Source organism: Bombina bombina, chromosome 6 (assembly GCF_027579735.1).
Source record: "Bombina bombina isolate aBomBom1 chromosome 6, aBomBom1.pri, whole genome shotgun sequence".
Lineage (NCBI taxonomy): Eukaryota > Metazoa > Chordata > Amphibia > Anura > Bombinatoridae > Bombina > Bombina bombina.
The window spans coordinates 782456689-782473181 of NC_069504.1; the positions used below are offsets into that span (position 1 = coordinate 782456689).

General features: G+C 39.2%; 1 protein-coding gene across 1 annotated transcript in view; it reads right to left on the minus strand.

Moving 5' to 3' along the window:
• Positions 1-4885: 4885 nt before the first annotated feature.
• LOC128663661 (bromodomain-containing protein 4B-like) overlaps positions 4886-16493 on the minus strand; it is a 777540-nt gene continuing 765932 nt past the window's right edge. Inside the window, 2 exon segments of the mRNA XM_053718097.1 lie at positions 4886-8122; positions 8597-8834. Coding sequence (XP_053574072.1) covers positions 8051-8122; positions 8597-8834 — 310 coding nt within the window. The 3' untranslated portion in view covers positions 4886-8050.

The window sequence follows — 16493 nt, forward strand, 5'->3', positions numbered from 1 at the left end:
TACGACCGATAACAGAGAACCTATGAAATAGACCCCGTAGAAGGAGATCATTGAATTCAAATAGGCAATACTCTCTTCACATCCCTCTGACATTCACTGCACGCTGAGAGGAAAACCAGGCTCCAACCTGCTGCGGAGCGCATATCAACGTAGAATCTAGCACAAACTTACTTCACCACCTCCATAGGAGGCAAAGTTTGTAAAACTGATTTGTGGGTGTGGTGAGGGGCATATTTATAGGCATTTTGAGGTTTGGGAAACTTTGCCCCTCCTGGTAGGAATGTATATCCCATACGTCACTAGCTCATGGACTCTTGCTAATTACATGAAAGAAAACAGTAACCTACCCTGGTTTTATATAAAGGGGTAGCATTGATGTTAGAAGTTAAGCAAGGACCACCCCACCGTCTTCTGCTAAAAGCCACCATTGCTCTAGAGGATTACATGGACACAGCATAGCCCCAATCCTTGCTTGCAGGGAAAAAAAGTACCCATTAAAGGATTAAAGACACCATCTTCGCACAGCCTCCTGATGTACAAGGCAAAGAATGACTAGGGGCTTATGGGAAGTAGGAGTGATACTTAACACCTCTGCTGGGGTGTTCTTTGCCTCCTCCTGGTGGCCAGGAGTTGAATTCCCACTAGTAATTAGACTGGATTTGTGGACTCTCCATGCCATTGAAAAGAAAACTTTATTATGGCCACCCAAACTTTGATGATCAAAGTAGTGGTGCTGTTCCAATGGTGCACAAAGTTCTTTTATCAAATAGAAGCAGAAAGGTGTCTAGTATCAAGGAATTTCGATAAGCATTCAAATATGGTACAATGGGGAGTTATAAAATCTTCACAACAGCAATCAAACACTGAGAAAAGAGCAGAGCTCTCAAACATCTAAATAGGGAAGGAAAAGATTCTGTTTTACTTTGTTGTTTCTGTGTCCAAGCTGAAGTTGTCTGTTTACCAACCGGTACCTAATCAAGTCTTCATATGCTGTCACAAGTGGATGACAAAAACAATATAATGATAAATAATTATACATGGGAACAAAAGCATTTTAATAATACAATGTACACAGTGTGAGTAAAAATTCTATTTATTTCTTAAATTCACAGACAATCTTTAAATATTAAGAACATGAGAATACAAGCCTGTGATACATTTGCGGTTTGCTATAAATTTGGTATTTTTAATCTTTAATGTGATGCTCTGCAGGTTTCTAGATTAAGATCCTAGTCTACAGTTTAACCTATTCATAGGTTTAAAATAAAAAAATGCTAGTTTTAAAATGTACAGATAAAGGTTAGGTTATCCAGGCGCAAGTACTATCTTCTTAAACTCAGATTTTTTTTCAAACGATCAGGCTTCTCAATACATGGCATAAGAAATTTACATATAGCAGTGGTTTTTGTGTATGAATATATATACAAAAGAAATAAATCATAACAGTAAGAACAAAGGTGAAATAACTCAAACGTACTAAGGTTAGCAAACTCTTCTAAAGCAGATAGTGTTTATTTTGGCTTCGGAACAAATAATACATATTGGCAAAATATCTAGCCCAAACTTGATACAGTAAAAACATCATAATACAGGCTTTAAGGTGAGTTTAACACTTTCAACTTTTACAAAGTTAAAGACTCTGATCAAGCCATAATGTTCCTGGTTATCAGTCTTATTCTATTAAAGGACATCAGTTATAGATGCATACGATTCGGGTAATCTAGAATAGATGATTTCAGACTTGACTTCTCTTTCTCTTGAACTTTGGTTGTTGAGTGATTTTTGACATCATAAATTATTATATTCAGAAACAGATCAGATACAACTGCAAACCCCAATAAATAGGCTGTTATATAGAACGGTCTGCCGAGGCTTGGTAATAGAGGTAGTAAAGGCAGACAACTAAGTAGTTTATTTTTATGTTATTTTTTAGGCAGTCATTATTTGCCCCTGCCCTCAGGCAAACTAAGACAGAAGGCATATTGACAATCATCTTTAAAAATAGCACTTTTTGAAACCAAACCTAAGATACCAGTCTAGCTAGATTTTCATTTTGCTTTTCAAATATCCTCATTTATACACAGCTCTGCAAACATCTGGGGTATAGTAAACATAAATGCCATATTGTTGTACCTATATCTAAATGTGATCACTTTTGCCAGATTTTTAACAGGTGTTTTCAATAATTTTACACTAACATAATTGCATTACAATTACCTCATTTGACTTCTAAAAATAAACAAAAATGGATTTTACTTTTTAAATACGTTTACAGAATTCTTTTTTCCCCTCCAGAAATAAAATATGCAGTTCTTTCCACAGGGTGTTGTTATTCCAGGGCAAATTTTAACAAAATAATTGGCAGTTAATGGGAAACTGGTTATTATGCATGTGTCCATTTATCAAGAAATAGAAGAATTGTGTGTGTTGGGGGTTGTAATAAAAATAAATACAATTCTTAGTAGACTTCAAATTTTAAGCATGTCCCTGTATTGTGTGTGTCTACTTATATATATTCATCATTTTTATCTTGAGAACAGCGACTAATAATTGAACAGGAATTAAGATGAAAAACCCCACAAGCTAAAAGTTTTATCTGACTATTTCAGAGGCTTTAGGTCAACTACATATTTTAAGACGTTTAAAAAGGTATACTAAAGTCAAATTATTCGGCTAGGGCACTGGTTTTCAAACCTGTCCTCACGCCTCCCTAACAGACCACATTTTGAAGATATAGTATTTGAACTGGAGCACTGAATCAACTTATTATAAAGCCTAGTTATTTTACCTGCTCTCTTCCAAGGTAATCCTGAAAAACTGGCCTGTTGGGGAGGCCTGATGACAGGTTTGTAAACCAGTGAGAGAGCATGCCGTTATAAGAGACTTCCCAATTAACTTCTATTATCAAATTTTGCACATTTTTATATGCACACTTTGGAGGCACCAGCTCCTACTGAGCATGTACACCAGTTCATACGGTATATGTATACTAGTCTGTGTTTGGCTGATCTCCGTCACCTGATACAGGAGGCCGGCAAATGGGGAAATAAAAGTCAGGAAAAAAAAAAAAAAAAATCTGCTTATTTGAAATTCAAAGTAAGTTTTATTGCATTTTTTTTTATAATGCACTTGTTAATTATGCAATTCTACTGTATTTTGCTGTCCTTTAAGATACAGTTGGGGTTGTAACTCAAATTCAACTGCTTTTATTAATTAAAAAAAACCCTGACAAAACTGGGCACAAACTATCATATGCAATGTTATAGCCCTAAATATAAACAAAAAATAAATAAATCAAAATGGTATGCGTGTATGAGCCACATTTTCATTTAAAACAGACCAACCAGTTAGGTTCTCTTTATTTTGGGAAAAAAATGCTAGTTCTAGTACTTGCATCTGGCATGTGCAGGAACAGTCATGTTATTTTTCCCTCCTCAGTAAGGAAGTTTACAGTGAAATCTCACGAGATCATAGTAAAGTAGAACGACAGCACTAAAAGCGGATTGGCTGTTACTTTCCAAGTTGCAGCTGACAGTAGTTAAAGGATAAGTTCACAGAGCATTTGGTATTGTGAGCTGAAGAAATTTTAAAAGGTAAAATATCTTCCTTTTTTCTTTTACAAAGATGTTTTTATACGGTTATGCTGCACCACTGTGATTCAGCATATGGGTATTATGTCATTCATTTATTATATTTAAAATGTATAGTCTTTTAAATACCAAACTATCAGGTGAAAGGAGTGGTGTGCCCTAACATCTTGCATTGTTTTACCTATTTCAAGAGAATGGATTTAAGATGTTAATTGGGCAATCAAAGAAAGAGGGATATTTGTTTACACCAGAAAAATTGGAGTAACTGAAATGTAATAAATCTAGAGATTTAAAAAAAAGAAAAAAAAAAAAGAAAAAAAGAAAGAATTTTGAATATTTTACTATACAAGTGCCCAATAATTTGCCAATCAGATGCCAGGAACACCACTCTAATATAAAATAAATCTGGAAAAACACAATTTAAAAAAAAACCAAAAACTTAAAACATTTCTGCTTTTTAAAAGGCGTTTCCAATTACTTTTTTTTTTTTTTTTTTCAAGGTCATCATCCTGTCAGGCAAATTCATTCTTGTCTCTGGTAGTGTATCTGTGATTAATCCACTGTCCTCGTTGCAGCATGAAAAAGTAATAGGTTTTTAAAACTGGGAGGGACATCACAGAACATTAAATTGCCATCATATCAGGAAATTGTATAAAAGCATGGTGATACACTGGGGAAAAATACTTATGTATATTTACAAGATAGCTTTTTAACTATTAAACTGATTATTATCTCAAATAACTGTATATATTATTACTCCATTAACACTGTATATTAAATACTTGGTGTCATGCCACATCATTTATAAAATCAATTACTACTACAGTGTTAATAAAGAAGTAATGCTCTGTAAATGGCACCACGCCACTGTTTTCCTGTTACAAAACCTTACTCTAGTGTTAGTTCATCAGATTATTATTTTGATGGATCTATTGTGTGGACCAAATAGTGAAGCTGATCTTTGTTGCTAATTCCGTTATTTAGGGTTTAATCACATAAATTCTAGACCCTGTTGATTTCTAATGCCTCTAAACAAAATCTTTTCTGGTTAGAGTCCTGCAGAGCATCACTTCATTCCTTTCCCATTTTATAAATACTGCACAATTATCGCCATTAGATATGCATCACAGATTTGGTGGCCCTTTCCCCCACATCCCTTCTGCACCTTGAAATGCCTCAAAAAGGCATTCTCCATTAGGAAGTTAACGATAAAGAGAGGGGCAGAGAGTAATGAAGTTAAAACCAACTTAAAAAAAACAAAACAACAAAAAAATGCAACAAATGCAAAACTAAAATAAAATGAAAATAATATAAAAAAGACTTTATTGCATGAAATCAGTTACAACACAGACTTCTGCGCCTGTTACTTAAGGATGAGGGGAAGAAAATACAGGCTGCTAGGCTAAAAAGAAGGGGACAAAGAGCACATAAAAGAAACAGGCAGAAGTGAGAAAGGGTTGACGTTTATGGCACATAAAGGATTTTAGTTTTTTAAACAATTCAAATTATATATATATTTATATATAAAATAAAAAAAGAAACAGAACCAAAAAATTAAACATAGGGTAAAATTACAGAGGCAAAAAGGGAAAAGGGGATTTGTGAGTTTGCAAATTTTCTTTTGCTCCCTAAATTGAAACTAGAAAACTTCTTTCAATCTCCCAAAATGGGTCTGTACTACCTAAAGTAGGTGGTGAGGAACAGCTGCTCCACAATACTGCAATACTTAATAGCAGCGCACTTGGTCATTTGCAAAGTACGCACGGTATTATGTGCAAGCAGGAAATTGCACTAAATTATTTGGGTGTATTAGGGCACTGGACTGGCAGAGCATCATATGGTGTGCAGATAGAGCTAGACTGTTAAAAACACATTTTTTGCTATGTAAGTACTGCTATTAAAATGCAGAACATTTACCCTGTGTGGGCATGTATTTTCATGATACTAAGTGTAAATGGCTAGAGCAGGGATGGGGAAACTTGGCACGCCTTATGTTTCAGAACTACATTACCCATGATGCTTACTAGGCACTCTAAAGTCCAGCATCATGGGAAATCTGAAGGGCCAAGGTTCCCCAATCCATGGGCTAGAGGAACACACTCTGCATATACACTTTACAAAATAGGTGTATATTTGTAATGCAGATGTACAAATATATGCATGAAGGGATGCTGAGCAAAGCTTATGCATAATTCTGAAATGCAAACTTAAGTTGCAGAGTACTGAACAAAAAGCAAAATATTTATGTTGTGGGTGCACGTGAGTTGTCATGCTCTTAAGGACATTATGAAATAAACATACGTAACAATGAAAGGATAAATACACATGAGTTTTCATATGTACATACTATCATATATATACTTGGAGAGAGAAAAACAAATTGTGTGTTAGAAGTATGTGTATGCTCAAGCAGAATAATTTGTATATATGCATAAACTGTATATATGCACAGCAATTGTATCAATTCATACATATGTCAAGTACATCTGATGACTCCTTAATAAAGGTTTATATACATGTGCTGAACAAATGTGCACAGTACACAGCACACATATAAACAAATAAGTTGTTTGAATTACAGGAAAATGTGTTTAAAAATAAAATAAAAAAATCAAGAAAAAAAAATAATCTGAAACTGGTAAGAGTGATAAGCTGTAATATGTGGAGTAAGTTGTTTTATAGGATGCATAGTGCATATCACAATGCAGAGCAGTGTCTATGTAGATAACTGTAAACAAGGGCATGTGTGGATTGCATAGATCTGGGAAAGCTGAGAGGTCAGTTACTGATGCAGACCATACTATTTCATAAAGTGTGCACAGATGCATATTGAGGCATATATTATAGGCGTATAGATGAAAAAGCATGAGAACATGTGTGCCTTTTAATGTGTGTGTGTGTATATATATATATACACACATACGTGTACACACACACACACATATATATATATATACACACATACACACACACATACGTGTACACACACACACACAAAGCAGTGTGTGTATATATATATATATATACACACATACACACACATACGTGTACACACACACACACATACGTGTACACACACACACACAAAGCAGTGTGTGTGTATATATATATATATATATATACACACATACACACACACACACACATACGTGTACACACACACACACAAAGCAGTGTGTGTGTATATATATATATATATATACACACATACACACACACACATACGTGTACACACACACACACAAAGCAGTGTGTGTGTATATATATATATATACACACATACACACACATACGTGTACACACACACACAAAGCAGTGTGTGTATATATATATATATACACACATACACACACATACGTGTACACACACACACACATACGTGTACACACACACACACATACGTGTACACACACACACACAAAGCAGTGTGTGTGTATATATATATATATATATACACACATACACACACACACACACATACGTGTACACACACACACACAAAGCAGTGTGTGTGTATATATATATATATATACACACATACACACACACACACACATACGTGTACACACACACACAAAGCAGTGTGTGTGTATATATATATATATATATCCAATGCCTGTAGAACATAAATAAAATATTTTGCATCCAGGAATGCAATTTATACTCTAACTGCTTTGCATATGAAAATGCATTTTACACATGATATGCATTGTTAACACTGCTTTGAAATTCTCCTGTAGATCAGTAATGCATGATATATACTACTAAAGCTTGTATCTGATGTATACAATCAGAGTCCAAGCATGCATCAACCAAATACATTCTCTGCATATACACTGCTCTGCATATAGTCTGGGTTCAAATAAAAGGATGCAGCAAAGAAAAAAAAAAAAAAATTATAAAAAAATATAAAAAAATATATATATATAAAAAAAAAAGGATTGTATTGGGGGATGCAGTATAGTTGAATTGTGTGAAGCAGTTTGGGTATACATGTAAGCACAGTGATGTCTGCACACACATCTCTACATTTATAGATTTGCACACATGCAATGTTCTGCAGCCCTCCTAGCCTCACACAACCAAGCACTCTCTACACTGCAGCCAATCCCATCTCTTTTGTTGGAGACTTATTCACTCAACAGCTTTTCCAAAGAGGGGAAGGAAAAGAGCCATAATATCCCCTTGAAAGTCTCTTTTCCTTATTAGGTTGTTCCACATTGGGGACCAAGAGCGTCTAGAAGATTACTGCACAACAATTTGAGATTTGGGTAAACGTTGCTCCTCTTCCATCATCATTTTGTGAGTCTGATGCAACACATAGGGCTGGGATTAAAAATACAGAAAGGGGCAAACAACTCAGTCTCTTGGAAAACAAAGCGCTCCTGGTGACATTTAAAAACAAGTGGGAATTGTAGAGAGAGTGGTGTAGAAGGAGGAGTGGTAGGGAAAATTAAGTCTTAGGAGAACAGGTTCTGTTCAAATATCTCCATCAGGTCACTCTGAAAATTCATGTCTATTGAGGGGGTCATCTGCAAGAGAAAATATTAAAAATAAAATTATAAAAAAACAAAAAAAAAACACAACCCTCCTATATTTTTATTCGCAAAAAAGAAATTCTCCCTCACATTCTCATCTACAAGACTTCTCCAGACTGGCCCCTATTTTGTGGAACTCTACACTACTCTCTCCTAGTTTTCAAACATTCAAGTGCTCCTTAAAGACTCTACTGTTCAGGGATGCATATAATATACACTAATATTTTCCTATCTTGGTTCCTCTCCTCCCTTAAACTATCCCCTTAAACCCCCTAGGCATGTAAGCCTATGAGCCTAGCTGCTTTGCAGATCACCTTTATGACATATGATTTACATCAGTGAAACTCTTGGCAGGGCCCTCTATCCCTTTGCCTCCCATAATTGTCACCTTGCATATTAGACCCATGTCTTTAGCACTGCGTAATCTGTTGGCGCTCTACAAATAAATAATAATAATATGACACTTACTGCTTGTCGTCGCCTCCTTTCCTGTTCTCTCTTCCTAGCCATCTCCCTCTGATCCATGATTGGCTGCGAACTCTGTGCAGGGGATGGAGCTGAAGGGAGGGAGCTTTGCACATGTTGCTGCTGCTGCTGCTGTTGCTGCTGCTGCTGCTGTTGTTGTTGCTGCTGCTGCTCTTGCCGCCTACGAGCATCTTCATGCACTTTGCGGGCCTGCTCATGTGCATCATCATCTTCCCGGTTTCTACAGGTATGTGGAGGAAAAATAAATAAATGTATTACGGTAATAGAAATCTCATGTATAAAGAAGAAAAATTCACAAGTGGATGATGTCCAGTGCTGCTTCCCACCCAGAACAACTATTCATACATTTTACATAGATATTGGACTATTACTTGGGCAGCAGACATACTGTTATGTGTAGGCAGTGGCTCATTTAAAAAAAATCTTAGCACAATAAATTTGCAAAAACAAACAAAAAAAACAACACAACAACCCCCCCCCCCCCAATAAAAATCAAAAGATAAATTTAATTATGGCTTGTGGACTCTCACCACAAGATCCTCCATAACAGGCCACATTTTGTGGATCTCTGAACTGGAGCACAGGTGAAAATTAGTAAACCGTTATTTTACCTGCTCTCATCCAAGGTAATCCAGAAAACCTGGCCTGTTGGGGAGGCCTGAGTACAGGTTTGAAAACCAGTGCTCTAATGTACAGCCAAGCAGAAAGAGAAACAGAAAGCAGGAAGAATAAGCAGGGTAAATGAGGTGCATGCTAGATTAGCCGATGTTCCCCCCGCAAAAAAACATAATTTATGTAAGAACTTACCTGATAAATTCATTTCTTTCATATTAGCAAGAGTCCATGAGCTAGTGACGTATGGGATATACATTCCTACCAGGAGGGGCAAAGTTTCCCAAACCTCAAAATGCCTATAAATACACCCCTCACCACACCCACAATTCAGTTTAACGAATAGCCAAGAAGTGGGGTGATAAGAAAAAAAGTGCGAAAGCATATAAAATAAGGAATTGGAATAATTGTGCTTTATACAAAATCATAACCACCACAAAAAAAGGGCGGGCATCATGGACTCTTGCTAATATGAAAGAAATGAATTTATCAGGTAAGTTCTTACATAAAACAGAATTTATGTTTACCTGATAAATTACTTTCTCCAACGGTGTGTCCGGTCCACGGCGTCATCCTTACTTGTGGGATATTCTCTTCCCCAACAGGAAATGGCAAAGAGCCCAGCAAAGCTGGTCACATGATCCCTCCTAGGCTCCGCCTACCCCAGTCATTCGACCGACGTTAAGGAGGAATATTTGCATAGGAGAAACCATATGGTACCGTGGTGACTGTAGTTAAAGAAAATAAATTATCACACCTGATTAAAAAACCAGGGCGGGCCGTGGACCGGACACACCGTTGGAGAAAGTAATTTATCAGGTAAACATAAATTCTGTTTTCTCCAACATAGGTGTGTCCGGTCCACGGCGTCATCCTTACTTGTGGGAACCAATACCAAAGCTTTAGGACACGGATGAAGGGAGGGAGCAAATCAGGTCACCTAAATGGAAGGCACCACGGCTTGCAAAACCTTTCTCCCAAAAATAGCCTCAGAAGAAGCAAAAGTATCAAACTTGTAAAATTTGGTAAAAGTGTGCAGTGAAGACCAAGTCGCTGCCCTACATATCTGATCAACAGAAGCCTCGTTCTTGAAGGCCCATGTGGAAGCCACAGCCCTAGTGGAATGAGCTGTGATTCTTTCGTGAGGCTGCCGTCCGGCAGTCTCGTAAGCCAATCTGATGATGCTTTTAATCCAAAAAGAGAGAGAGGTAGAAGTTGCTTTTTGACCTCTCCTTTTACCGGAATAAACAACAAACAAGGAAGATGTTTGTCTAAAATCCTTTGTAGCATCTAAATAGAATTTTAGAGCGCGAACAACATCCAAATTGTGCAACAAACGTTCCTTCTTCGAAACTGGTTTCGGACACAGAGAAGGTACGATAATCTCCTGGTTAATGTTTTTGTTAGAAACAACTTTTGGAAGAAAACCAGGTTTAGTACGTAAAACCACCTTATCTGCATGGAACACCAGATAAGGAGGAGAACACTGCAGAGCAGATAATTCTGAAACTCTTCTAGCAGAAGAAATTGCAACTAAAAACAAAACTTTCCAAGATAATAACTTAATATCAACGGAATGCAAGGGTTCAAACGGAACCCCCTGAAGAACTGAAAGAACTAAATTGAGACTCCAAGGAGGAGTCAAAGGTTTGTAAACAGGCTTAATTCTAACCAGAGCCTGAACAAAAGCTTGAACATCTGGCACAGCGGCCAGCTTTTTGTGAAGTAACACAGACAAGGCAGAAATCTGTCCCTTCAGGGAACTTGCAGATAAACCTTTTTCCAATCCTTCTTGAAGGAAGGATAGAATCCTAGGAATCTTAACCTTGTCCCAAGGGAATCCTTTAGATTCACACCAACAGATATATTTTTTCCAAATTTTGTGGTAAATCTTTCTAGTTACAGGCTTTCTGGCCTGAACAAGAGTATCGATAACAGGATCTGAGAACCCTCGCTTCGATAAGATCAAGCGTTCAATCTCCAAGCAGTCAGCTGGAGTGAAACCAGATTCGGATGTTCGAACGGACCCTGAACAAGAAGGTCTCGTCTCAAAGGTAGCTTCCAAGGTGGAGCCGATGACATATTCACCAGATCTGCATACCAAGTCCTGCGTGGCCACGCAGGAGCTATCAAGATCACCGACGCCCTCTCCTGATTGATCCTGGCTACCAGCCTGGGGATGAGAGGAAACGGCGGGAACACATAAGCTAGTTTGAAGGTCCAAGGTGCTACTAGTGCATCCACTAGAGCCGCCTTGGGATCCCTGGATCTGGACCCGTAGCAAGGAACTTTGAAGTTCTGACGAGAGGCCATCAGATCCATGTCTGGAATGCCCCACAGCTGAGTGACTTGGGCAAAGATTTCCGGATGGAGTTCCCACTCCCCCGGATGCAATGTCTGACGACTCAGAAAATCCGCTTCCCAATTTTCCACTCCTGGGATGTGGATAGCAGACAGGTGGCAGGAGTGAAACTCCGCCCATAGAATGATTTTGGTCACTTCTTCCATCGCCAGGGAACTCCTTGTTCCCCCCTGATGGTTGATGTACGCAACAGTTGTCATGTTGTCTGATTGAAACCGTATGAACTTGGCCCTCGCTAGCTGAGGCCAAGCCTTGAGAGCATTGAATATCGCTCTCAGTTCCAGAATATTTATCGGTAGAAGAGATTCTTCCCGAGACCAAAGACCCTGAGCTTTCAGGGATCCCCAGACCGCGCCCCAGCCCATCAGACTGGCGTCGGTCGTGACAATGACCCACTCTGGTCTGCGGAAAGTCATCCCTCGTGACAGGTTGTCCAGGGACAGCCACCAACGGAGTGAGTCTCTGGTCCTCTGATTTACTTGTATCTTCGGAGACAAGTCTGTATAGTCCCCATTCCACTGACTGAGCATGCACAGTTGTAATGGTCTTAGATGAATGCGTGCAAAAGGAACTATGTCCATTGCCGCTACCATCAACCCGATCACTTCCATGCACTGAGCTATGGAAGGAAGAGGAACGGAATGAAGTATCCGACAAGAGTCTAGAAGTTTTGTTTTTCTGGCCTCTGTCAGAAAAATCCTCATTTCTAAGGAGTCTATTATGGTTCCCAAGAAGGGAACCCTTGTTGACGGAGATAGAGAACTCTTTTCCACGTTCACTTTCCATCCGTGAGATCTGAGAAAGGCCAGGACAATGTCCGTGTGAGCCTTTGCTTGAGGAAGGGACGACGCTTGAATCAGAATGTCGTCCAAGTAAGGTACTACAGCAATGCCCCTTGGTCTTAGCACAGCTAGAAGGGACCCTAGTACCTTTGTGAAAATCCTTGGAGCAGTGGCTAATCCGAAAGGAAGCGCCACGAACTGGTAATGTTTGTCCAGGAATGCGAACCTCAGGAACCGATGATGTTCCTTGTGGATAGGAATATGTAGATACGCATCCTTTAAATCCACCGTGGTCATGAATTGACCTTCCTGGATGGAAGAATTGTTCGAATGGTTTCCATCTTGAACGATGGAACCTTGAGAAACTTGTTTAAGATCTTGAGATCTAAGATTGGTCTGAACGTTCCATCTTTCTTGGGAACTATAAACAGATTGGAGTAGAACCCCATCCCTTGTTCTCTTAATGGAACAGGATGAATCACTCCCATTTTTAACAGGTCTTCTACACAATGTAAGAATGCCTGTCTTTTTATGTGGTCTGAAGACAACTGAGACCTGTGGAACCTCCCCCTTGGGGGAAGTCCCTTGAATTCCAGAAGATAACCTTGGGAGACTATTTCTAGCGCCCAAGGATCCAGAACATCTCTTGCCCAAGCCTGAGCGAAGAGAGAGAGTCTGCCCCCCACCAGATCCGGTCCCGGATCGGGGGCCAACATTTCATGCTGTCTTGGTAGCAGTGGCAGGTTTCTTGGCCTGCTTTCCCTTGTTCCAGCCTTGCATTGGTCTCCAAGCTGGCTTGGCTTGAGAAGAATTACCCTCTTGCTTAGAGGACGTAGCACTTTGGGCTGGTCCGTTTCTACGAAAGGGACGAAAATTAGGTTTATTTTTTGCCTTGAAAGGCCGATCCTGAGGAAGGGCGTGGCCCTTACCCCCAGTGATATCAGAGATAATCTCTTTCAAGTCAGGGCCAAACAGCGTTTTCCCCTTGAAAGGAATGTTAAGTAGCTTGTTCTTGGAAGACGCATCAGCCGACCAAGATTTCAACCAAAGCGCTCTGCGCGCCACAATAGCAAACCCAGAATTCTTAGCCGCTAACCTAGCCAATTGCAAAGTGGCGTCTAGGGTGAAAGAATTAGCCAATTTGAGAGCATTGATTCTGTCCATAATCTCCTCAAAAGGAGGAGAATCACTATCGACCGCCTTTATCAGCTCATCGAACCAGAAACATGCGGCTGTAGCGACAGGGACAATGCATGAAATTGGTTGTAGAAGGTAATCCTGCTGAACAAACATCTTTTTAAGCAAACCTTCTAATTTTTTATCCATAGGATCTTTGAAAGCACAACTATCCTCTATGGGTATAGTGGTGCGTTTGTTTAAAGTGGAAACCGCTCCCTCGACCTTGGGGACTGTCTGCCATAAGTCCTTTCTGGGGTCGACCATAGGAAACAATTTTTTAAATATGGGGGGAGGGACGAAAGGAATACCGGGCCTTTCCCATTCTTTATAAACAATGTCCGCCACCCGCTTGGGTATAGGAAAAGCTTCTGGGAGCCCCGGCACCTCCAGGAACTTGTCCATTTTACATAGTTTCTCTGGGATGACCAACTTGTCACAATCATCCAGAGTGGATAATACCTCCTTAAGCAGAATGCGGAGATGTTCCAACTTAAATTTAAATGCAATCACATCAGGTTCAGCTTGTTGAGAAATGTTCCCTGAATCAGTAATTTCTCCCTCAGACAAAACCTCCCTGGCCCCATCAGACTGGGTTAGGGGCCCTTCAGAAATATTATTATCAGCGTCGTCATGCTCTTCAGTATCTAAAACAGAGCAGTCGCGCTTACGCTGATAAGTGTTCATTTTGGCTAAAATGTTTTTGACAGAATTATCCATTACAGCCGTTAATTGTTGCATAGTAAGGAGTATTGGCGCGCTAGATGTACTAGGGGCCTCCTGAGTGGGCAAGACTCGTGTAGACGAAGGAGGGAATGATGCAGTACCATGCTTACTCCCCTCACTTGAGGAATCATCTTGGGCATCATTGTCATTGTCACATAAATCACATTTATTTAAATGAATAGGAATTCTGGCTTCCCCACATTCAGAACACAGTCTATCTGGTAGTTCAGACATGTTAAACAGGCATAAACTTGATAACAAAGTACAAAAAACGTTTTAAAATAAAACCGTTACTGTCACTTTAAATTTTAAACTGAACACACTTTATTACTGCAATTGCGAAAAAACATGAAGGAATTGTTCAAAATTCACCAAATTTTCACCACAGTGTCTTAAAGCCTTAAAAGTATTGCACACCAAATTTGGAAGCTTTAACCCTTAAAATAACGGAACCGGAGCCGTTTAGAACTTTAACCCCTTTACAGTCCCTGGTATCTGCTTTGCTGAGACCCAACCAAGCCCAAAGGGGAATACGATACCAAATGACGCCTTCAGAAAGTCTTTTCTAAGTATCAGAGCTCCTCTCACATGCGACTGCATGCCATGCCTCTCAAAAACAAGTGCGCAACACCGGCGCGAAAATGAGGCTCTGCCTATGCTTTGGGAAAGCCCCTAAAGAATAAGGTGTCTAAAACAGTGCCTGCCGATATTATTATATCAAAATACCCAGATAAAATGATTCCTCAAGGCTAAATATGTGTTAATAATCAATCGATTTAGCCCAGAAAAAGTCTACAGTCTTAATAAGCCCTTTTTGAAGCCCTTATTTACGATCGTAATAAACATGGCTTACCGGATCCCATAGGGAAAATGACAGCTTCCAGCATTACATCGTCTTGTTAGAATGTGTCATACCTCAAGCAGCAAGAGACTGCTCACTGTTCCCCCAACTGAAGTTAATTGCTCTCAACAGTCCTGTGTGGAACAGCCATGGATTTTAGTGACGGTTGCTAAAATCATTTTCCTCATACAAACAGAAATCTTCATCTCTTTTCTGTTTCTGAGTAAATAGTACATACCAGCACTATTTCAAAATAACAAACTCTTGATTGAATAATAAAAACTACAGTTAAACACTAAAAAACTCTAAGCCATCTCCGTGGAGATGTTGCCTGTACAACGGCAAAGAGAATGACTGGGGTAGGCGGAGCCTAGGAGGGATCATGTGACCAGCTTTGCTGGGCTCTTTGCCATTTCCTGTTGGGGAAGAGAATATCCCACAAGTAAGGATGACGCCGTGGACCGGACACACCTATGTTGGAGAAATTATGTTTTCTTTCATGTAATTAGCAAGAGTCCATGAGCTAGTGACGTATGGGATAATGACTACCCAAGAAGTGGATCTTTCCACACAAGAGTCACTAGAGAGGGAGGGATAAAATAAAGACAGCCAATTCCTGCTGAAAATAATCCACACCCAAAATAAAGTTTAACGAAAAACATAAGCAGAAGATTCAAACTGAAACCGCTGCCTGAAGTACTTTTCTACCAAAAACTGCTTCAGAAGAAGAAAATACATCAAAATGGTAGAATTTAGTAAAAGTATGCAAAGAGGACCAAGTAGCTGCTTTGCAGATCTGGTCAACCGAAGCTTCATTCCTAAACGCCCAGGAAGTAGAAACTGACCTAGTAGAATGAGCTGTAATTCTCTGAGGCGGAGTTTTACCCGACTCAACATAGGCAAGATGAATTAAAGATTTCAACCAAGATGCCAAAGAAATGGCAGAAGCTTTCTGGCCTTTTCTAGAACCGGAAAAGATAACAAACAGACTAGAAGTCTTACGAAAAGATTTCGTAGCTTCAACATAATATTTCAAAGCTCTAACAACATCTAAAGAATGCAACGATTTCTCCTTAGAATTCTTAGGATTAGGACATAATGAAGGAACCACAATTTCTCTACTAATGTTGTTGGAATTCACAACTTTAGGTAAAAATTCAAAAGAAGTTCGCAACACCGCCTTATCCTGATGAAAGATCAGAAAAGGAGACTCACAAGAAAGAGCAGATAATTCAGAAACTCTTCTGGCAGAAGAGATGGCCAAAAGGAACAAAACTTTCCAAGAAAGTAATTTAATGTCCAATGAATGCATAGGTTCAAACGGAGGAGCTTGAAGAGCTCCCAGAACCAAATTCAAACTCCAAGGAGGAGAAATTGACT